Source organism: Bufo gargarizans, chromosome 7 (assembly GCF_014858855.1).
Source record: "Bufo gargarizans isolate SCDJY-AF-19 chromosome 7, ASM1485885v1, whole genome shotgun sequence".
Classification (NCBI taxonomy): Eukaryota; Metazoa; Chordata; class Amphibia; order Anura; family Bufonidae; genus Bufo; species Bufo gargarizans.
The window spans coordinates 19,858,400-19,881,574 of NC_058086.1; the positions used below are offsets into that span (position 1 = coordinate 19,858,400).

Sequence of the window (23,175 nt, forward strand, 5' to 3'; positions counted from 1 at the left end):
TGATGTGGGAGATAGGGAGTTGTTGGCCATCAAATTAGTTTTTGAGGAATGGCGCCATTGGTTAGAGGGAGCCAGACACCATATTACCGTGTTTACAGACCATAAGAATCTGGCCTACTTGGAATCGGCCAAGCGTCTGAACCCAAGACAGGCCAGATGGTCTTTGTTCTTTTCTAGGTTTAATTTTGTTGTTACGTTCCGCCCTGGGGTTAAAAATGTGAAGGCGGATGCCCTGTCACGTTGTTTTCCGGGAGGGGGGAACTTTGAAGACCCGGGTCCCATTTTGGCTGAAGAGGTGGTCGTCTCTGCTCTTTATCCTGATTTGGAGGCAGAGATTCAGGCAGCCCAGGCAGAGCCTCTGATCTTTGTCCTCCTGGGAGGTTGTTTGTGCCTCTCGCTTTGCGACACAAGGTTTTTAAGGAGCACCACGATACTGTCCTTGCTGGGCACCCGAGGAGTAGAGCCACAGTGGATCTCATTGCTTGGAGATTCTGGTGGTCGACTCTTCGTAAGGCGGTTGAGGGTTTTGTGGCAGCCTGTGAGACCTGCGCTCGTGCCAAGGTCCCTCATTCACAGCCATCGGGTTCTCTCCTCCCGTTACCCATTTCTTTGCGTCCTTGGACGCATCTGTCCATGGACTTCATTGTGGACCTGCCTCGTTCCCCGGGGAAGACTGTGATTCTGGTAGTAGTGGACCGTTTTAGCAAAATGGCGCATTTCATTCCCTTTCCTGGGTTACCCAATGCTAAGACGCTGGCAAAAGCGTTTGTTGATCACATTGTTAAATTGCATGGCATTCCTTCAGACATCGTTTCTGATATGGGCACGCAATTTGTTTCCAGATTCTGGAAGGCCTTCTGTTCTTGCTTGCGGGTTTGGTTGTCGTTCTCTTCTGCTTCTCACCCGCAGTCGAATGGTCAGACCGAACGCGTCAATCAGAATCTGGAAACATATCTGCGCTGTTTTGTGGCGGAGAATCAGGAGGATTGGTATTCTTTTTTGTCCCTTGCTGAGTTTGCTTTAAATAACCACCGCCAGGAGTCCTCTGATAAGTCCCCATTTTTTGGTGCATATGGGTTTCATCCGCAGTTTGGGACATTCTCTGGAGAGGGGTCTTCTGGTTTACCTGATGAGGAGAGATTTTCCTCGTCTTTGTCATTTATTTGGCAAAAGATTCAGGGTAATCTGAAGAGGATGAGTGAGAGATGAAAGTGGCGGATAATAAAAGTGTGCCTGGTCTGGACCTGAATGTGGGTGATCTGGTGTGGTTGTCTACAAAGAATATCAAACTGAAGATTCCCTCCTGGAAGTTGGGTCCTAAGTTTATTGGGCCTTACAAGATCTTGTCCGTCATCAATCCCATTGCCTTCCGTCTTGATCTTCCTCAGACTTGGAAGATCCATAATGTTTTTCACAGGTCCCTATTAAAAACTTATGTCCAACCCACTGTACCCTGCTCTTTGCCTCGTCCTCCGATTGTTGTTGATGGTAATCTTGAATTTCAGGTCTCTAGGATTGTGGATTCTCGCATTATCCGCAGTTCTCTCCAGTACCTCGTTCATTGGGAGGGTTATGGTCCTGAGGAGAGGATGTGGGTCTCAGTGGCGGACATTCAGGCCACTCGCCTCATCAAGGCTTTCCATAGGTCTCATCCTGAGAAGGTGGGCTCTGAGTGTCCGGAGTCCACCCGTAGAGGGAGGGGTACTGTCACCGCCAGTTCTCTGAGAAGGTCTGGCAGACGTTTTTCTCTACCTTTTGCATGAAGTTCTTTGTTTTGTGTTCACTTTGTCATCTCCTTTCCTTCTCCCAGCTGTCACCTATTTACACTAATTGCCTCCCTTTATATTCCCTCCCATACTGCCTCACTTTGCGGTTTATACTACTTCCTGGATTGTGTTCACTGCTGGAGGCTGCTGCTGCTGATTCCTCAGATAAGTCTTTTTCCTTTATTTGTGTTTCCTTGCTGGCTTGATTCTAGGTGACCCTGACTCCGTCCATATTAAGTGCAGGGAGCCGGTGGTCATGTCCCCTCACTATTATAGGGTTTTCAGGTGTCACACAGTATTAGGTACGTGGGCATGCAATCGTCTACCATAAAGATCTTTGCATGGGCATAGCAGTCAGGGAGAGCTCTAGGGGTTTTATAGGGCTCACCCATATGCTCCTTAGTTTGGGATCAAACCAGTCGCATGTTTATTTATAAGTTCCAGCTTTCTTCAACACCATCCGTGACATTGTAGCAGTGTTAAGCATGCAATTTGATCCTGTTAAGTCACACAATTGGATCCGGTTCTGTTGGCACACAGTTGGATCCGGTTATGGCAAAGATAGGCACACAATTCGATTCAATCCTGTTCCAGTGATGCCAAAAATGCAGTGAGCTGGACCGGGGTATGCACTCTGACGCCAAATTATGCAATGGCTGGGTCAGGTGTAGGCGATAGTCTAGTTTGTTCATGACACCAATTGCAGCGTGCGCAGGGTACAATCACAGGGCCCTCCAAGGTGTTATAATGCACGTCCCAGGTTAGGAATGCCAGAGTGGTGTGATTGCCTATAATGTCTCTGTATGGTGGTGATAATGGTGTCAATGGTGTCTGCTACCTGGGTACGGCTGGAGTCCTGGATCCTGGCTCAATTGTGATAGTAGGAATAATAGAGGGATTTTGCAATAGAAATTGAGATCCAGATCTTTGGTGAAGTTTGTCTTTACTGATTGTAACTTTTATTCAAGCAAGATACAGCTTTAGTCTTAGGTCCCAGCAGGTATTGGCAATGGTTGGCAGGAATTTATCTTCTGCTCTCTCATTTACCTGGAGCTTACAGGAAAGGACGTCTGCTTTGTAGCTCTATACTGTGGCAGGAATTTGGCTTCTGCACTCTCTATCTTCTACTGTCTGGGAAATGACTGGCTGAGGAGGAATATGGCTTCTCCTGGGTCTCTGGACTTTACTCACAATTATATTCACAGGGTATGTTTTCTTCCTGGAACTGGAGTTGTCTGCATGCTTCATCCAGCCGAGGCTGCAGGGCTCAGGCTGGGGATGGTGATCAATGTCTCAGCTGAGACAAGATCCTGGCTTGGTTACCTATGCAGGGGGACTCCTGAAGACTAACACACAGCCTTCTCCAACAGGGGTGGCTGGCACACTGACCCTAATTTCCTTCCCTCCCCATGCTGCAGGATGTGGGCACAGAGGGGGGGGGGGGGGGGGGGGGAGCTAAACTGCAATGAACTATTCCAGCTTAGAAATACTAAACTGAACCTAAGTCCTTGCCAGAACATTGCTGCCCCCTGCTGGTGAACATGGAAATTACAGCAATATACACATAACATGGTTTATAATGCACAGTTGTGAGGATATAATGTAAAATTACATCAGGTGACAAAGTTAAGGCTCTTAGGAGATTTAAGCAGGTTTAAAAGAGTTTAGTAACACAACTCTGGGGTGTTACACTTTGAGTATTTTAGACCGTTCATATCACTATTTGCACAGTTGCCCCACATAAAAATAGTACCTGTATTGTTTCTTTCACTTGTCCACAAGCAGAAAAAACACATTATAACGATATTTAAATTAGGGCCTGCAAGTGCCCAGGGGCGGCGTTATGGCCACAAGTTCCAAGGCCCCTGTCTGATGTACCCAGATAACCGCTCCCCTTGGATTCCTTTGGCTCACCCTCCTCTCCTTCTTCATCCTCCTCTGGTTTAGATCTCATGCGAGCACCGTTCAGTGCCGGGCCTGCTCATGTGCACTGTTAACATGAGTGCCTCTGCCCATAGTGGGCAGAGCAGTGTGCATACAGGTGTAAGATCTCCTGGGCAATTGCGCTTGAAGAAAAAAAAAAACCCATCAATCAAACGCAAATGGGCAGGAAGGGGGTGCAGCAAGCTTGACTGCAAGCTTCAAGGCTGCTTAACCCTTGACTTTAAGCTCCTTATTTACATATGAAGTTATCTATGGTTGTAAACATCACAGAGCTGACCTTTTTGAGCATTTCTCAAGATACATTCAATAAATTACCTAAAGGTGTATCCATTGCATCTCCCTCACTGGAATTCCACATGCAACTAGTGTTGCTACAGGAATGAGCATACCCAGCTTCCTCAGGGTATTCACAGCGATACGCGTGGGGCAGTTTTCTTGACAATGCTCACCTTTTAGTTCAGGGCTTTTTTCATTTGCAGGTATTGTCTTATATTCATTGATGTTGCATTATGATTAAAATTCTGTAATTTGATTTGATTTTGTACCGTCACTGACTTCACATGCTTGGTCCTTATTCATGGGCTATGGTGAGCTTTTTGTCCATGCCTGGTCTTATTTTTACCGTCACACTTTCTATTGTGTACAATTTTTAAAGTGTTTGTGTGTGTTTGCATTTAATTTTGCAGTCTTATTGCGGTTTTCTTGGTTCTGGCTATGATTGTGTTAAAACTGTTGCTGCACTCCAAGTTATGTTGAGTGTGCCCCCAACACTCGGTATTATCACAATTTTAGACCTGGCCTGAGTGGGTAGAAGTCGCAGATAGCACCTGAAATATAGATAGAGGTTGGGCTCTTTGAATTATTTTCACTTATGGGCCATGAGTTAAATGAACTAATAAATCCTTGATTTCCCAAAAAGTTACTTGACACATACTGTATTTTCTTATGTTTCATTAATTTCGGTAACTTACATGTTCTGCTGTAAATGTTGATCACATACATTATAAATAACTTTAAAAATATGTAATTTTATTATAGTGACAAACATTAATGACCCTGTCCTGAAAGCGGTTCAGTTTTTAAATACAGCACACGAGACTAAAACTGTTCCTGAGAGAAGTGTTTCCTTAATTGTCCTCCTCACAGATGGTGAAGCCAACACAGGTAAGAAAAACAATGTACCGGTAGGTTATTTTAGCTAATAACAGGATATATTATTTGGAGTCTGTCCGCAGCTTTGACCCCTAAACACTGCTAACAGCACTAGATAAAGCCTTAAAACATATCTATGTGGATGTAATCATAATCATTTTTACAATTTTTTTTTTTTTTTTTATTTACCTTGTGCAACAATCCAAAATGTCTCCTGAGCACCCATTAATTATGAAGTGTCCGGGGCTCTGTGCACTGAATGGTCCCCAAACCCTCTCCTCTGCTTTTGAGTGACTGCTCTCAAATAAAAACCTAAAAATACAATGGCCAAGATTTACTAATGTGCCTGCTCAAAAAGTCTAAAAAGTGGATGTGCAATGTGGCACATCTAGGGCAGTGGTCCCCAAGCTACACATGGCTCGTGACCCCCTTCTGTGAGGCTTGCCATGGTAGTCCTGGGTTATGACCATATGTACTGGCGATTGTTTCAGACCTATCCTGGATTTACCACCAAACAGAGACAAATTCTATGGTATAATACTAGTGTCAAATTTCTCCAAACACAGAAAATTGGAATCCCGCTTCCCATTAAAAGCAGTAACCTTTATTTGTCAAGCGGTAAACTCCCATATACATTTACACTCTCATCTACGCGTTTCGGATTGAAACATTAAGGTCCTTACTCATGAGTAAGGATCTTAAAGTTTCGATCCGAAACGCGTAGATTAGAGTGTATATGTATATGGGAGTTTTTACCACTTGAGAAATAAAGGTTACTGCTTTAATGGGAAGCTGATTCCAATTTTCTTTGTTTTGAGTTATTCAAGCATGCCGTGTCTCAGGCATCTCCATGCATCCCAGGCGGCGGGTAGGTGAGCGCTGTTTAATTACCTTGGATAGTGTCAAATTTCGCACTGAAATATTTATCAGCAAATTTTTTCAATTTCATGTTTTTTGTTTCTCTACACTCAAAATGTCTCTCCTCTATATTTTTGAATTGTCTGCCGGTGCCGACCATCGCTGTAAGTTGAATGTAGCTCACATACAAAAAGTTGCAGAGCTGTGATTTGTACACTTTTTCCCCGACATGCTCGACAAGGGGTGGGAAGGGGTGGAACCTCGTGTGAAAGGGTGAGGGGCTTAAGATGCACCATTTACTCAAAAAATGTGCCGCATCTGGTGTAAAGATCTCTCACAGTAAGCCAACCAATAATTGGCATAGAGTCATAGAAAGGGTCTATCCCTGCTCCAGATTTATCATCCAGGCTGAGCCCCTGTGATACATCTGGTGCAGTTCTAGATAGCCAGTTTATGTCATCTACAGGATTAGTAAATCTGGGCTAGTGTAATATTTCTACTTCTGGCAGTGTATCTCTCTTCCTTACTTTACACTAAAGTGAATAATGAGAAGAGGCAGGATATGTGCTGCCACGTTAATTGCTGTGATTCGTTTTTCTGGTGATCAGGTGCCTGATCTATGCCCTGTACTGTATCGAGGGCTGTTGGCAATGGCCATGGCACAGGGCTGTGTGTATGCGATTTTGCATCTCCTGGGGCATTGCAGGCTTCAGGATCAGCTGTTGTAAATATATGTTGGCTAAAAGTTAACATTGTTGGTGAGATCTACTGCATGGGTGCAAGATTTGATGTTTGCTTGCAGTTTACAACTTACCTGCACCGTAGAACATATTACCTCTTTCAGAAATGCACAATAAAATGTGTAAATATTTTATTGGCTCTTAGGTGAAGCAAACCCTTCAAAAATCCAAGAGAATGCAAAGAAAGCCATTCAGGGTAAATACACCCTGTACAGTCTTGGTTTTGGCAGTGGAGTTGATTATGCTTTTCTGGAGAAGTTGGCACTGGAAAATTCAGGAATCGCCCGTCGCATATATGAAGACTCGGATGCAGACTTGCAGTTGCAGGTAATGTTTTGTAATGTTTATAATTTATATTATACATGTTATACATGTCAGTGGTGTTTCATTCAAGTTGTTGTTTTCTTAAACATGTTGCCATACACTTAAAGGATATCGCAGAAATCTCTGATAGATGTGGGTCCCACCTTATGGAGTTCAGAAAATAACCAAGTGTGCTTACTCTACTGTTTTCAGAACTCCTGGAGAAGTGAATGGAGAGGCCCCTTTTTCAAGATAGATGTGGTCCCAGAGGGTGGGACCATATACAAGAGTGGACTGGAAACTAAAGTGGCCCTAAAATAAACCCCTAAAAGCGGCCCCATTTTGTAGACAGGTCCAAATTGACAGAAGGCAGGGCCAATATAAGTAGGCAGGGCCAGCAATACTGTAGTGAAACACAAAATACTGCCCTAGCAAAACCAAATACATAGTGCAGAACAAAAAAATACTTCCGCCCCTGCCACAGCATTCAACCCTATCAATACAGTTGAATGGAAGAGGCCACTTTCTTATGACAGCCAGGTGCATAAGTAACAGATGTTCCAAGCATTAATTAATGCTCAGAGCATCAGATCGCTACCCAACCGGCAGCTGTGAGGGTGGCTTCGGCAGCCCGCTGGGCGTTGGCCCACTGGAAAATGTCCCTGTAGGGTCTATGGCCAGTCCACCCCTGACCATCTGACATTTATAGTTGTTACCTATAGCTTGTAACTTTTTTTTTTTTACCTGCTTACTAATTTGGCAAATATTGATATACAGCCATGTGAAAAAGTAAAAAAAATCCCATGTAGAGCTTTTTTGTGTGTATATAGGTGTGTGTAAGGCTACTTTCACACTAGCGTTTAGGTTTCCGTTTGTGAGATCCGTTCAAGGCTCTCACAAGCGATCCAAAACGGATCAGTTTTGCCCTAATGCATTCTGAATGGAAAAGGATCCACTAAGAATGCATCAGTTTGCCTCCGTTCAGTCTCTATTCCGCTCTGGAGGCGGACAACAAAACGTTGCCTGCAGCGCCAAACAGATCCTGGCACACAATGTAAGCCAATGGGGATGGATCCGTTTTCTCTGGCACAATAGAAAATGGATCAGTCCCCCATTGACTTTCCATGGTGTTCAAGATGGATCCGTCATGGCTATAGAAGACATAATACAACCAGATCCGTTCATGACGGAGGCACGCGGTTGTATTATTGTAACGGAAGCGTTTTTGCAGATCCATGACGGATCCGCAAAAAACGCTAGTGTGAAATTAGCCTAAGCAATGTACATCATATAGCAGTAACATGTATATGTGCACATGCTCATTCTTTCCTTTCCTTTTTTAATTTTTGCACTTTAGGGATTTTATAATGAAATTGCAAATCCAACATTGATTGACATAGAAATGCAATATCCTGAGAATGCTATCGCTGACCTCACTCAGAACAACTTCAAACATTACTTTGAAGGGAGTGAAATTGTAGTCGCCGGACGTGTAACAGATAATGACTTGAATTCATTTACTGTGGATGTAAAGGCAGAGGGGGTAAGTGCAAACTGTGTGTGGTTATTGTGGCCTTGTTATTTTTAACATGGCTGGTTGTCCTATTGGAACCAAGAGGTATAAGTTTAGAAGTGGCCATGCCAGAAAGGGCACCCGCTCACAGGGTTACGTCTAATTAGGGCTCATATAGCCGGTGTCTTTAAGAGCTCTCTATTCATTGCATATATAGATATGATACTGACAGAATACTACATAGTTTTACTTGGTCATTTTTATTTCCTCGTGAAAATAAAACCTCTTCATGTTATAAATAGGCAGATAAATCTGTGAAATACACTGAAAATATTCACCTTCAAAGCGAGGATGATGTGAGCAAACAACAGAAATACATCTTTGGTGACTTTACAGAGAGACTCTGGGCATATCTAACCATACAGCAGTTGTTGGAGAAACGGTATGTGTAACGGTCAAATAGTTTACATTTTTCAAAATCTAACAGTTCCTTGTGTTTGAAAGCAGTTATCCTCTAGATTGGGAACCAAAAAAAATAGATGGAGAAGGCCAGATAACGGAATATTCTGGAACATTCCAGAGGGTCCAGAGTAGTAGTCCTGTGAGCCTTGACTTGAAGAATGGAGTCAGGAGTAACCCATGATAAACACTCCAGGGTGAGGGAGAGGGGGTGCATGGGGTGGGCACTAGAGAAACGATCTGCCTTGAGGAGTGTCTGTACTAAGATTTGACTTTCAATAAATTTCATAGGTCTGGTTCAGCTACATAGCCAGACCACAAATGAATTTTCAAGTAACAGGTGCGGCTGAGCCCAAATGGCAAACAAGAGCAGCAAATACAGTTTTACAAAGGGGCACATTTACTAACAATAAGGTAAAAGACTGGTAAGAAGACTGAAATCTACACATACAGATTTTAGTTTAGGCACACAGACTGCCGGAGCTGCCCCTAATTTATGACAAGGCGTGAGCCTTGTCAGACATTATGTACAGCCTCCAGCAGCTCATGGGGAAGTCATAGACCTATGTAAATCACTGGTCTTTGATAAATTCCTCCACAGACTTTTAATAAAGAAGTTGTTTAACAGATCTTCATCAGCACCCAACCTTTTGTATGGCAGGCAGAAGAGTTACCAGTACACTACAGACCTGCTTTGTTGCAAAGGCTGAATTTTCAGTGGTTTAAAAGCTATTTTCACAGGCATAACACTATATACAGTAAATAGTATAAAGCATACAATGCAATAGCACTCTGCAAACCAAATAAAGTACAAAAATGAATTCTATTGCTTATGCTACGCTTATAAATTAGAGATGCTTGGCAAATCATTTTATACAAAATTATTTGAGCCCGTCTGCCGCATGTCAAGGCGATCTGTAAGACGGGAACCTAACACTAAGTTCAACTATATAAATAGTATATTACTGAAATGAAGGGGGGAAAAAACTGTGCTATTTACCAATCAGCATGAATAATGTGATCACTATATTGCACAGCTTATTTTAATTACAGGGATACCAAATGCTATTATTTCATACTAAGTATGTTACTGAAACTGTAATGGTTTTTGCTTTGTTATTTTTTATTTTTTGTAGAAAATTCTAACTTACTATAAAAGAAAAAAAGATGGAAAGTAAAAATTTTATTTTCCTGCCATAACTTACTATACAGTAAACATCTGCCTTATCTACTCATCTATAGAAAAACTCCACAGTAAAGATGGGATTTTTTATGCCTTACAGTATTTTTTTTATTAAATATCACAAAAAAATGTATATCCTTGTAAGCATAATAACCATGCAATATAGTGAACATATTATTTATGGGGATTGGTAAACAGCATAATAAAATGGAGGGGAGGCACCCTGAAATTCCTGATGGCAGCCCTGGATACAAGCCTGTTGTCATCCTAAGACACAGAAATATTGCTGACATCGCATCTACAGGACAGGGTCCAGGATAATGAGCAGAACACATCCCTGAGAGGCAAGGTCACTGATGTTGTGTCTACAGGGCAGAGCCTTACTAGACTTGCCACACCTCAGATGTAGACATAATGTCATTAGGATAGTTGTCACATGACCACGATGGAGTGCAGGAAAATGGAGCATTACAGATAAACAATCACTATTAGTAAGTGTGAACATGTGTTGTTTCCTGTCAATTGATGCTAAAATAGCAAAACTGGAAAATCTTTTTAACTGCTCCTGATGAAGGGAATTTTTGGATGTCCCTGTAATATGTTTTGAGGTAATAAAGTTCATGCCCACAGCAGTGAAGTCTGGATTATTCATCTATCAGACAGCTGGGGATATCCATCAAGAGGCTTTCTTAGCACAAGAGGTGCAGGGAACAAATAATTAAGCTGTCTTGCTTCCTCCCCATCAAGTACAGTGAGTTAAACAAGTGTTGGCTGAAATATAGTGCAATTATTTACTTCTGGGTTAAGCGTATCTCCTGTCAAACTTTTTCCTTGCCATTTCTATTGAGGTACTGTGGGGATTGGCTCTGGTAGGCAGATTAGCGGACGCAGTATAGAGGCAAAAACAACGTTTTTAACTTAAACAGTTACAGACGTGGACAAAATTGTTGGTACCCTTTGGTCAATGAAAGAAAAAGTCACAATGGTCACAGAAATAACTTTAATCTGACAAAAGTAATAATAAATTAAAATTCTATAAATGTTAACCAATGAAAGTCAGACATTGTTTTTCAACCATGCTTCAACAGAATTATGTAAAAAAATAAACTCATGAAACAGGCATGGACAAAAATGATGGTACCCCTAACTTAATATTTTGTTGCGCAACCTTTTGAGGCAATCACTGCAATCAAACGCTTCCTGTAACTGTCAATGAGACATCTGCACCTCTCAGCAGGTATTTTGGCCCACTCCTCATGAGTAGGGATGAGCGAACTCGAACTGTATAGTTCGGGTTCGTACCGAATTTTGGGGTGTCCGTGACACGGACCCGAACCCGGACATTTTCGTAAAAGTCCGGGTTCGGGTTCGGTGTTCGTCGCTTTCTTGGCGCTTTTGTGACGCTTTCTTGGCGCTTTTTGAAAGGCTGCAAAGCAGCCAATCAACAAGCGTCATACTACTTGCCCCAAGAGGCCATCACAGCCATGCCTACTATTGGCATGGCTGTGATTGGCCAGAGCACCATGTGACCCAGCCTCTATTTAAGCTGGAGTCACATAGCGCCGCCCGTCACTCTGCTCTGATTAGCGTAGGGAGAGGTTGCGGCTGCGACAGTAGGGCGAGATTAGGCAGATTAACTCCTCCAAAGGACTTGATTAACTGATCGATCTGCAGCTGTGGATCATTGAGCTGCTGATCCTCAATTGCTCACTGTTTTTAGGCTGCACAGACCGTTTGTCAGTCTCATTTTTCTGGGGTGATCGGCGGCCATTTTGTGTCTTGTGGTGCGCCAGCACAAGCTGCGACCAAGTGCATTTAACCCTCAATGGTGTGGTTGTTTTTTGGCTAAAGCCTACATCAGGGTGAAGCTGTCACACCAAGTGCATTTAACCAGCAATAGTCTGTTCATTTTTTGGCCATATACAAAATCAGGGGCAAGCTGCGCCTGTCACCAAGTGCATTTAACCCTCAATGGTGTGGTTGTTTTTTGGCTAAAGCCTACATCAGGGTGAAGCTGTCACACCAAGTGCATTTAACCAGCAATAGTCTGTTCATTTTTTGGCCATATACAAAATCAGGGGCAAGCTGCGCCTGTCACCAAGTGCATTTAACCCTCAATGGTGTGGTTGTTTTTTGGCTAAAGCCTACATCAGGGTGAAGCTGTCACACCAAGTGCATTTAACCAGCAATAGTCTGTTCATTTTTTGGCCATATACAAAATCAGGGGCAAGCTGCGCCTGTCACCAAGTGCATTTAACCCTCAATGGTGTGGTTGTTTTTTGGCTAAAGCCTACATCAGGGTGAAGCTGTCACACCAAGTGCATTTAACCAGCAATAGTCTGTTCATTTTTTGGCCATATCCCAGTCTAATTCTGTCACTAAATCCATACCGGTCACCCAGCGCCTAAATACTAGGCCTCAAATTTATATCCAGCTAAATCTGTCCCTAGTGCTGTAGCTGGGCGAGTTATTTAGTGTCCGTTCAAGCACATTTCTTGTTCTGGGTTGAAATACAATTCTCAATTTAGCAATTTCATAATTTAGTGGTTCCTGCTATATCAGAGCTCTTTGAAATCTATCCCAAAAAGGGTATATAATATTGAAGGTGCACATAGGGTCATTCAGAGTAACTTCACACACACCCGCTACTGTGTATTTCCAAGTCTAATTCTGTCACTAAATCCATACCGGTGACCCAGCGCCTAAATACTAGGCCTCAAATTTAATTCCCTCTAAATCTCTCGTTACCCACCGCTGTACTGTTGTTGCTGGGCAAGATATTTAGTGTCCGTCAAAGCACATTTTTTGTTCTGGGTTGAAGTACAATTCCCAATTTAGCAATTTCATAATTTAGTGGTTTCTGCTATATCAGAGCTATTTGAAATCTATCCCAAAAAGGGTATATAATATTGAAGGTGCACATAGGGTCATTCAGAATAACTTCACACACACCCGCTACTGTGTATTTCCAAGTCTAATTCTGTCACTAAACCCATACCTGTCACCCAGCGCCTAAATACTAGGCCTCAAATTTAAATCCCTCTAAATCTCTCGTTACCGTTGTCCTGTTGTAGCTGGGAAAGTTATTTAGTGCCCGTCAAAGCACATTTTTTGTTCTGGGTTGAAGTACAATTCCCAATTTAGCAATTTCATAATTTAGTGGTTCCTGCTATATCAGAGCTATTTGAAATCTATCCCAAAAAGGGTATATAATATTGAAGGTGCACATAGGGTCATTCAGAATAACTTCACACACACCCGCTACTGTGTATTTCCAAGTCTAATTCTGTCACTAAATCCATACCGGTGACCCAGCGCCTAAATACTAGGCCTCAAATTTAATTCCCTCTAAATCTCTCGTTACCCACCGCTGTACTGTTGTTGCTGGGCAAGATATTTAGTGTCCGTCAAAGCACATTTTTTGTTCTGGGTTGAAGTACAATTCCCAATTTAGCAATTTCATAATTTAGTGGTTTCTGCTATATCAGAGCTATTTGAAATCTATCCCTAAAAGGGTATATAATATTGAAGGTGCACATAGGGTCATTCAGAATAACTTCACACACACCCGCTACTGTGTATTTCCAAGTCTAATTCTGTCACTAAATCCATACCGGTGACCCAGCGCCTAAATACTAGGCCTCAAATTTAATTCCCTCTAAATCTCTCGTTACCCACCGGTGTACTGTTGTTGCTGGGCAAGATATTTAGTGTCCGTCAAAGCACATTTTTTGTTCTGGGTTGAAGTACAATTCCCAATTTAGCAATTTCATAATTTAGTGGTTTCTGCTATATCAGAGCTATTTGAAATCTATCCCTAAAAGGGTATATAATATTGAAGGTGCACATAGGGTCATTCAGAATAACTTCACACACACGCTTCTGTGCATTTCCAAGTCTAATTCTGTCACTAAATCCATACCGGTGACCCAGCGCCTAAATACTAGGCCTCAAATTTAAATCCCTCTAAATCTCTCGTTACCCACCACTGTACTGTTGTTGCTGGGCAAGATATTTAGTGTCCGTCAAAGCACATTTTTTGTTCTGGGTTGAAGTACAATTCCCAATTTAGCAATTTCATAATTTAGTGGTTTCTGCTATATCAGAGCTATTTGAAATCTATCCCTAAAAGGGTATATAATATTGAAGGTGCACATAGGGTCATTCAGAATAACTTCACACACACGCTTCTGTGCATTTCCAAGTCTAATTCTGTCACTAAATCCATACCGGTGACCCAGCGCCTAAATACTAGGCCTCAAATTTAAATCCCTCTAAATCTCTCGTTACCCACCGCTGTACTGTTGTTGCTGGGCAAGATATTTAGTGTCCGTCAAAGCACATTTTTTGTTCTGGGTTGAAGTACAATTCCCAATTTAGCAATTTCATAATTTAGTGGTTTCTGCTATATCAGAGCTATTTGAAATCTATCCCTAAAAGGGTATATAATATTGAAGGTGCACATAGGGTCATTCAGAATAACTTCACACACACGCTTCTGTGCATTTCCAAGTCTAATTCTGTCACTAAATCCATACCGGTCACCCAGCGCCTAAATACTAGGCCTCAAATTTAAATCCCTCTAAATCTCTCGTTACCCACCGCTGTACTGTTGTTGCTGGGCAAGATATTTAGTGTCCGTCAAAGCACATTTTTTGTTCTGGGTTGAAGTACAATTCCCAATTTAGCAATTTCATAATTTAGTGGTTTCTGCTATATCAGAGCTATTTGAAATCTATCCCTAAAAGGGTATATAATATTGAAGGTGCACATAGGGTCATTCAGAATAACTTCACACACACGCTTCTGTGCATTTCCAAGTCTAATTCTGTCACTAAATCCATACCGGTGACCCAGCGCCTAAATACTAGGCCTCAAATTTAAATCCCTCTAAATCTCTCGTTACCCACCGCTGTACTGTTGTTGCTGGGCAAGATATTTAGTGTCCGTCAAAGCACATTTTTTGTTCTGGGTTGAAGTACAATTCCCAATTTAGCAATTTCATAATTTAGTGGTTTCTGCTATATCAGAGCTATTTGAAATCTATCCCTAAAAGGGTATATAATATTGAAGGTGCACATAGGGTCATTCAGAATAACTTCACACACACGCTTCTGTGCATTTCCAAGTCTAATTCTGTCACTAAATCCATACCGGTGACCCAGCGCCTAAATACTAGGCCTCAAATTTAATTCCCTCTAAATCTCTCGTTACCCACCGCTGTACTGTTGTTGCTGGGCAAGATATTTAGTGTCCGTCAAAGCACATTTTTTGTTCTGGGTTGAAGTACAATTCCCAATTTAGCAATTTCATAATTTAGTGGTTTCTGCTATATCAGAGCTATTTGAAATCTATCCCTAAAAGGGTATATAATATTGAAGGTGCACATAGGGTCATTCAGAATAACTTCACACACACCCGCTACTGTGTATTTCCAAGTCTAATTCTGTCACTAAATCCATACCGGTGACCCAGCGCCTAAATACTAGGCCTCAAATTAATTCCCTCTAAATCTCTCGTTACCCACCGGTGTACTGTTGTTGCTGGGCAAGATATTTAGTGTCCGTCAAAGCACATTTTTTGTTCTGGGTTGAAGTACAATTCCCAATTTAGCAATTTCATAATTTAGTGGTTTCTGCTATATCAGAGCTATTTGAAATCTATCCCTAAAAGGGTATATAATATTGAAGGTGCACATAGGGTCATTCAGAATAACTTCACACACACGCTTCTGTGCATTTCCAAGTCTAATTCTGTCACTAAATCCATACCGGTGACCCAGCGCCTAAATACTAGGCCTCAAATTTAAATCCCTCTAAATCTCTCGTTACCCACCGCTGTACTGTTGTTGCTGGGCAAGATATTTAGTGTCCGTCAAAGCACATTTTTTGTTCTGGGTTGAAGTACAATTCCCAATTTAGCAATTTCATAATTTAGTGGTTTCTGCTATATCAGAGCTATTTGAAATCTATCCCTAAAAGGGTATATAATATTGAAGGTGCACATAGGGTCATTCAGAATAAGTTCACACACACCCGCTACTGTGTATTTCCAAGTCTAATTCTGTCACTAAATCCATACCGGTGACCCAGCGCCTAAATACTAGGCCTCAAATTTAATTCCCTCTAAATCTCTCGTTACCCACCGGTGTACTGTTGTTGCTGGGCAAGATATTTAGTGTCCGTCAAAGCACATTTTTTGTTCTGGGTTGAAGTACAATTCCCAATTTAGCAATTTCATAATTTAGTGGTTTCTGCTATATCAGAGCTATTTGAAATCTATCCCTAAAAGGGTATATAATATTGAAGGTGCACATAGGGTCATTCAGAATAACTTCACACACACGCTTCTGTGCATTTCCAAGTCTAATTCTGTCACTAAATCCATACCGGTCACCCAGCGCCTAAATACTAGGCCTCAAATTTATATCCCGCTGAATTTGAATACAATACATTGGGCCAAATAATATATTTGTTGTTGTGGTGAACCATAACAATGAGAAAAACATCTAGTAAGGGACGCGGACGTGGACATGGTCGTGGTGGTGTTAGTGGACCCTCTGGTGCTGGGAGAGGACGTGGCCGTTCTGCCACATCCACACGTCCTAGTGTACCAACTACCTCAGGTCCCAGTAGCCGCCAGAATTTACAGCGATATATGGTGGGGCCCAATGCCGTTCTAAGGATGGTAAGGCCTGAGCAGGTACAGGCATTAGTCAATTGGGTGGCCGACAGTGGATCCAGCACGTTCACATTATCTCCCACCCAGTCTTCTGCAGAAAGCGCACAGATGGCGCCTGAAAACCAACCCCATCAGTCTGTCACATCACCCCCATGCATACCAGGGAAACTGTCTCAGCCTCAAGTTATGCAGCAGTCTCTTATGCTGTTTGAAGACTCCGCTGGCAGGGTTTCCCAAGGGCATCCACCTAGCCCTTCCCCAGCGGTGAAAGACATAGAATGCACTGACGCACAACCACTTATGTTTCCTGATGATGAGGACATGGGAATACCACCTCAGCATGTCTCTGATGATGACGAAACACAGGTGCCAACTGCTGCGTCTTTCTGCAGTGTGCAGACTGAACAGGAGGTCAGGGATCAAGACTGGGTGGAAGACGATGCAGGGGACGATGAGGTCCTAGACCCCACATGGAATGAAGGTCGTGCCACTGACTTTCACAGTTCGGAGGAAGAGGCAGTGGTGAGACCGAGCCAACAGCGTAGCAAAAGAGGGAGCAGTGGGCAAAAGCAGAACACCCGCCGCCAAGAGACTCCGCCTGCTACTGACCGCCGCCATCTGGGACCGAGCACCCCAAAGGCAGCTTCAAGGAGTTCCCTGGCATGGCACTTCTTCAAACAATGTGCTGACGACAAGACCCGAGTGGTTTGCACGCTGTGCCATCAGAGCCTGAAGCGAGGCATTAACGTTCTGAACCTGAGCACAACCTGCATGACCAGGCACCTGCATGCAAAGCATGAACTGCAGTGGAGTAAACACCTTAAAACCAAGGAAGTCACTCAGGCTCCCCCTGCTACCTCTTCTGCTGCTGCCGCCTCGGCCTATTCTGCTGCTGCCGCCTCGGCCTCTTCCTCCGCCTCTGGAGGAACGTTGGCACCTGCCGCCCAGCAAACAGGGGATGTACCACCAACACCACCACCACCACCTCCGTCACCAAGCGTCTCAACCATGTCACACGCCAGCGTTCAGCTCTCCATCTCACAAACATTTGATAGAAAGCGTAAATTCCCACCTAGCCACCCTCGATCCCTGGCCCTGAATGCCAGCATTTCTAAACTACTGGCCTATGAAATGCTGTCATTTAGGCTGGTGGACACAGACAGCTTCAAACAGCTCATGTCGCTTGCTGTCCCACAGTATGTTGTTCCCAGCCGGCACTACTTCTCCAAGAGAGCCGTGCCTTCCCTGCACAACCAAGTATCCGATAAAATCAAGTGTGCACTGCGCAACGCCATCTGTAGCAAGGTCCACCTAACCACAGATACGTGGACCAGTAAGCACGGCCAGGGACGCTATATCTCCCTAACTGCACACTGGGTAAATGTAGTGGCAGCTGGGCCCCAGGCGGAGAGCTGTTTGGCGCACGTCCTGCCGCCGCCAAGGATCGCAGGGCAACATTCTTTGCCTCCTGTTGCCACCTCCTCCTTCTCGGCTTCCTCCTCCTCTTCTTCCACCTGCTCATCCAGTCAGCCACACACCTTCACCACCAACTTCAGCACAGCCCGGGGTAAACGTCAGCAGGCCATTCTGAAACTCATATGTTTGGGGGACAGGCCCCACACCGCACAGGAGTTGTGGCGGGGTATTGAACAACAGACCGACGAGTGGTTGCTGCCGGTGAGCCACAAGCCCGGCCTGGTGGTGTGTGATAATGGGCGAAATCTCGTTGCAGCTCTGGGACTAGCCAATTTGACGCACATCCCTTGCTTGGCGCATGTGCTGAATTTGGTGGTGCAGAAGTTCATTCACAACTACCCCGACATGTCAGAGCTGCTGCATAAAGTGCGGGCCGTCTGTTCGCGCTTCCGGCGTTCACATCCTGCCGCTGCTCGCCTGTCTGCGCTACAGCGTAACTTCGGCCTTCCCGCTCACCGCCTCATATGCGACGTGCCCACCAGGTGGAACTCCACCTTGCACATGCTGGACAGACTGTGCGAGCAGCAGCAGGCCATAGTGGAGTTTCAGCTGCAGCACGCACGGGTCAGTCGCACTACAGAACAGCACCACTTCACCACCAATGACTGGGCCTCCATGCGAGACCTGTGTGCCCTGTTGCGCTGTTTCGAGTACTCCACCAACATGGCCAGTGGCGATGACACCGTTATCAGCGTTACAATACCACTTCTATGTCTCCTTGAGAAAACACTTAGGGCGATGATGGAACAGGAGGTGGCCCAGGAGGAGGAGGAGGAGGATGAGGAAGAGGGGTCATTTTTAGCACTTTCAGGCCAGTCTCTTCGAAGTGACTCAGAGGGAGGTTTTTTGCAACAGCAGAGGCCAGGTACAAATGTGGCCAGCCAGGGCCCACTACTGGAGGACGAGGAGGACGAGGATGAGGAGGAGGTGGAGGAGGATGAGGATGAAGCATGGTCACAGCGGGGTGGCACCCAACGCAGCTCGGGTCCATCACTGGTGCGTGGCTGGGGGGAAAGGCAGGACGATGACGATACGCCTCCCACAGAGGACAGCTTGTCCTTACCCCTGGGCAGCCTGGCACACATGAGCGACTACATGCTGCAGTGCCTGCGCAACGACAGCAGAGTTGCCCACATTTTAACCTGTGCGGACTACTGGGTTGCCACCCTGCTGGATCCACGCTACAAAGACAATGTGCCCACCTTACTTCCTGCACTGGAGCGTGATAGGAAGATGCGCGAGTACAAGCGCACGTTGGTAGACGCGCTACTGAGAGCATTCCCAAATGTCACAGGGGAACAAGTGGAAGCCCAAGGCCAAGGCAGAGGAGGAGCAAGAGGTCGCCAAGGCAGCTGTGTCACGGCCAGCTCCTCTGAGGGCAGGGTTAGCATGGCAGAGATGTGGAAAACTTTTGTCAACACGCCACAGCTAACTGCACCACCACCTGATACGCAACGTGTTAGCAGGAGGCAACATTTCACTAACATGGTGGAACAGTACGTGTGCACACCCCTCCACGTACTGACTGATGGTTCGGCCCCATTCAACTTCTGGGTCTCTAAATTGTCCACGTGGCCAGAGCTAGCCTTTTATGCCTTGGAGGTGCTGGCCTGCCCGGCAGCCAGCGTTTTGTCTGAACGTGTATTCAGCACGGCAGGGGGCGTCATTACAGACAAACGCAGCCGCCTGTCTACAGCCAATGTGGACAAGCTGACGTTCATAAAAATGAACCAGGCATGGATCCCACAGGACCTGTCCGTCCCTTGTCCAGATTAGACATTAACTACCTCCCCATAACCATATATTATTGGACTCCAGGGCACTTCCTCATTCAATCCTATTTTTATTTTCATTTTACCATTATATTGCGATGCTACCCAAAGTTGAATGAACCTCTCCTCTGCCTGTGTGCTAGGCCTAAATATATGCCAATGGACTGTTGCAGTGGTGGCTGACATGAAGCCTGATTCTCTGCTATGACATGCAGACTAATTCTCTGCTGACATGAAGCCAGATTGTCTGTTACGGGACCTCTCTCCTCTGCCTGGGTGCTGGGCCTAAATTTATGACCATGGACTGTTGCAGTGGTGGCTGACGTGAAGCCTGATTCTCTGCTATGACATGCAGACTGATTCTCTGCTGACATGAAGCCAGATCGTCTGTTACGGGACCTCTCTGCTCTGCCTGTGTGCTAGGCCTAAATATATGCCAATGGACTGTTGCAGTGGTGGGTGACGTGAAGCCTCATTCTCTGCTATGACATGCAGACTGATTCTCTGCTGACATGAAGCCAGATTGTCTGTTACGGGACCTCTCTGCTCTGCCTGTGTGCTAGGCCTAAATATATGCCAATGGACTGTTGCAGTGGTGGGTGACGTGAAGCCTCATTCTCTGCTATGACATGCAGACTGATTCTCTGCTGTCATGAAGCCAGATTGTCTGTTACGGGACCTCTCTGCTCTGCCTGTGTGCTAGGCCTAAATATATGCCAATGGACTGTTGCAGTGGTGGGTGACGTGAAGCCTCATTCTCTGCTATGACATGCAGACTGATTCTCTGCTGACATGAAGCCAGATTGTCTGTTACGGGACCTCTCTGCTCTGCCTGTGTGCTAGGCCTAAATATATGCCAATGGACTGTTGCAGTGGTGGGTGACGTGAAGCCTCATTCTCTGCTATGACATGCAGACTGATTCTCTGCTGTCATGAAGCCAGATTGTCTGTTACGGGACCTCTCTGCTCTGCCTGTGTGCTAGGCCTAAATATATGCCAATGGACTGTTGCAGTGGTGGGTGACGTGAAGCCTCATTCTCTGCTATGACATGCAGACTGATTCTCTGCTGACATGAAGCCAGATTGTCTGTTACGGGACCTCTCTGCTCTGCCTGTGTGCTAGGCCTAAATATATGCCAATGGACTGTTGCAGTGGTGGGTGACGTGAAGCCTCATTCTCTGCTATGACATGCAGACTGATTCTCTGCTGACATGAAGCCAGATCCTCTGTTACGGGAGCTCTCTCCTCTGCCTGGGTGCTGGGCCTAAATTTATGACAATTGACTGTTGCAGTGGTGGGTGACGTGAAGCCTGATTCTCTGCTATGATATGAAGACTGATTCTCTGCTGACATGAAGCCAGATTGTCTGTTACGGGACCTTTCTCCTCTGCCTGGGTTCTGGGCCTAAATTTATGAAAATTGACTCTTACAGTGGTGGGTGACGTGAAGCCTGATTCTAGGCTATGATATGAAGACTGATTCTCTGCTGACATGAAGCCAGATTGTCTGTTACGGGACCTTTCTCCTCTGCCTGGGTTCTGGGCCTAAATTTATGAAAATTGACTCTTACAGTGGTGGGTGACGTGAAGCCTGATTCTCTGCTATGATATGAAGACTGATTCTCTGCTGACATGAAGCCAGATTCTCTGTTACGGGACCTCTCTCCTCTGCCTGGGTGCTGGGCCTAAATTTATGACAATGGACTGTTGCAGTGGTGGCTGACGTGAAGCCTGATTCTCTGCTATGACATGCAGACTGATTCTCTGCTGACATGAAGCCAGATTGTCTGTTACGGGACCTCTCTGCTCTGCCTGTGTGCTAGGCCTAAATATATGCCAATGGACTGTTGCAGTGGTGGGTGACGTGAAGCCTCATTCTCTGCTATGACATGCAGACTGATTCTCTGCTGACATGAAGCCAGATTCTCTGTTACGGGACCTCTCTCCTCTGCCTGTGTGTGTGCTGGGCCTAAATATATGCCAATGGACTGTTGCAGTGGTGGCTGACGTGAAGCCTCATTCTCTGCTATGACATGCAGACTAATTCTCTGCTGACATGAAGACAGATTCTCTGTTACGGGACCTCCCTCCTCTGCCTGGGTGCTGGGCCTAAATATATGCCAATGGACTGTTGCAGTGGTGGCTGACGTGAAGCCTGATTCTCTGCTATGACATGCAGACTGATTCTCTGCTGACATGAAGCCAGATTCTCTGTTACGGGACCTCTCTCCTCTGCCTGTGTGTGTGCTGGGCCTAAATATATGCCAATGGACTGTTGCAGTGGTGGCTGACGTGAAGCCTCATTCTCTGCTATGACATGCAGACTGATTCTCTGCTGACATGAAGCCAGATTCTCTGTTACGGGACCTCTCTCCTCTGCCTGTGTGTGTGCTGGGCCTAAATATATGCCAATGGACTGTTGCAGTGGTGGCTGACGTGAAGCCTCATTCTCTGCTATGACATGCAGACTAATTCTCTGCTGACATGAAGACAGATTCTCTGTTACGGGACCTCCCTCCTCTGCCTGGGTGCTGGGCCTAAATATATGCCAATGGACTGTTGCAGTGGTGGCTGACGTGAAGCCTCATTCTCTGCTATGACATGCAGACTAATTCTCTGCTGACATGAAGACAGATTCTCTGTTACGGGACCTCTCTCCTCTGCCTGGGTGCCGGGGCCTAAATATCTGAGAATGGACTGTTCCAGTGGTGGGTGACGGGAAGCCAGATTCTCTGCTATGGAACCTCTCTCCAATTGATTTTGGTTAATTTTTATTTATTTAATTTTTATTTTAATTCATTTCCCTATCCACATTTGTTTGCAGGGGATTTACCTACATGTTGCTGCCTTTTGCAGCCCTCTAGCTCTTTCCTGGGCTGTTTTACAGCCTTTTTAGTGCCGAAAAGTTCGGGTCCCCATTGACTTCAATGGGGTTCGGGTTCGGGACGAAGTTCGGATCGGGTTCGGATCCCGAACCCGAACATTTCCGGGATGTTCGGCCGAACTTCTCGAACCCGAACATCCAGGTGTTCGCTCAACTCTACTCATGAGCAAACTGCTCCAGTTGTGTCCGGTTTGAAGGGTGCCTTTTCCAGACTGCATGTTTCAGCTCCTTCCAAAGATGCTCAATAGGATTGAGGTCAGGGCTCATAGAAGGCCACTTTAGAATAGTCCAATTTTTTCCTCTTAGCCATTCTTGGGTGTTTTTAGCGGTGTGTTTTGGGTCATTGTCCTGTTGCAAGACCCATGACCTGCGACTGAGACCAAGCTTTCTGACACTGGCTAGTACATTTCTCTCTAGAATTCCTTGATAGTCTTGAGATTTCAT

General features: G+C 44.9%; 1 protein-coding gene across 1 annotated transcript in view; it reads left to right on the forward strand.

Annotated features, from left to right (window-relative positions):
• The window catches only part of LOC122943726 (inter-alpha-trypsin inhibitor heavy chain H3-like), a 110,967-nt gene that overhangs the window by 61,281 nt on the left and 26,511 nt on the right, over positions 1-23,175 (forward strand). The window contains exons 10-13 of the mRNA XM_044301699.1: positions 4,749-4,874; positions 6,606-6,787; positions 8,121-8,306; positions 8,579-8,718. Coding sequence (XP_044157634.1) covers positions 4,749-4,874; positions 6,606-6,787; positions 8,121-8,306; positions 8,579-8,718 — 634 coding nt within the window. The remainder of the gene's footprint in view (positions 1-4,748; positions 4,875-6,605; positions 6,788-8,120; positions 8,307-8,578; positions 8,719-23,175) is intronic.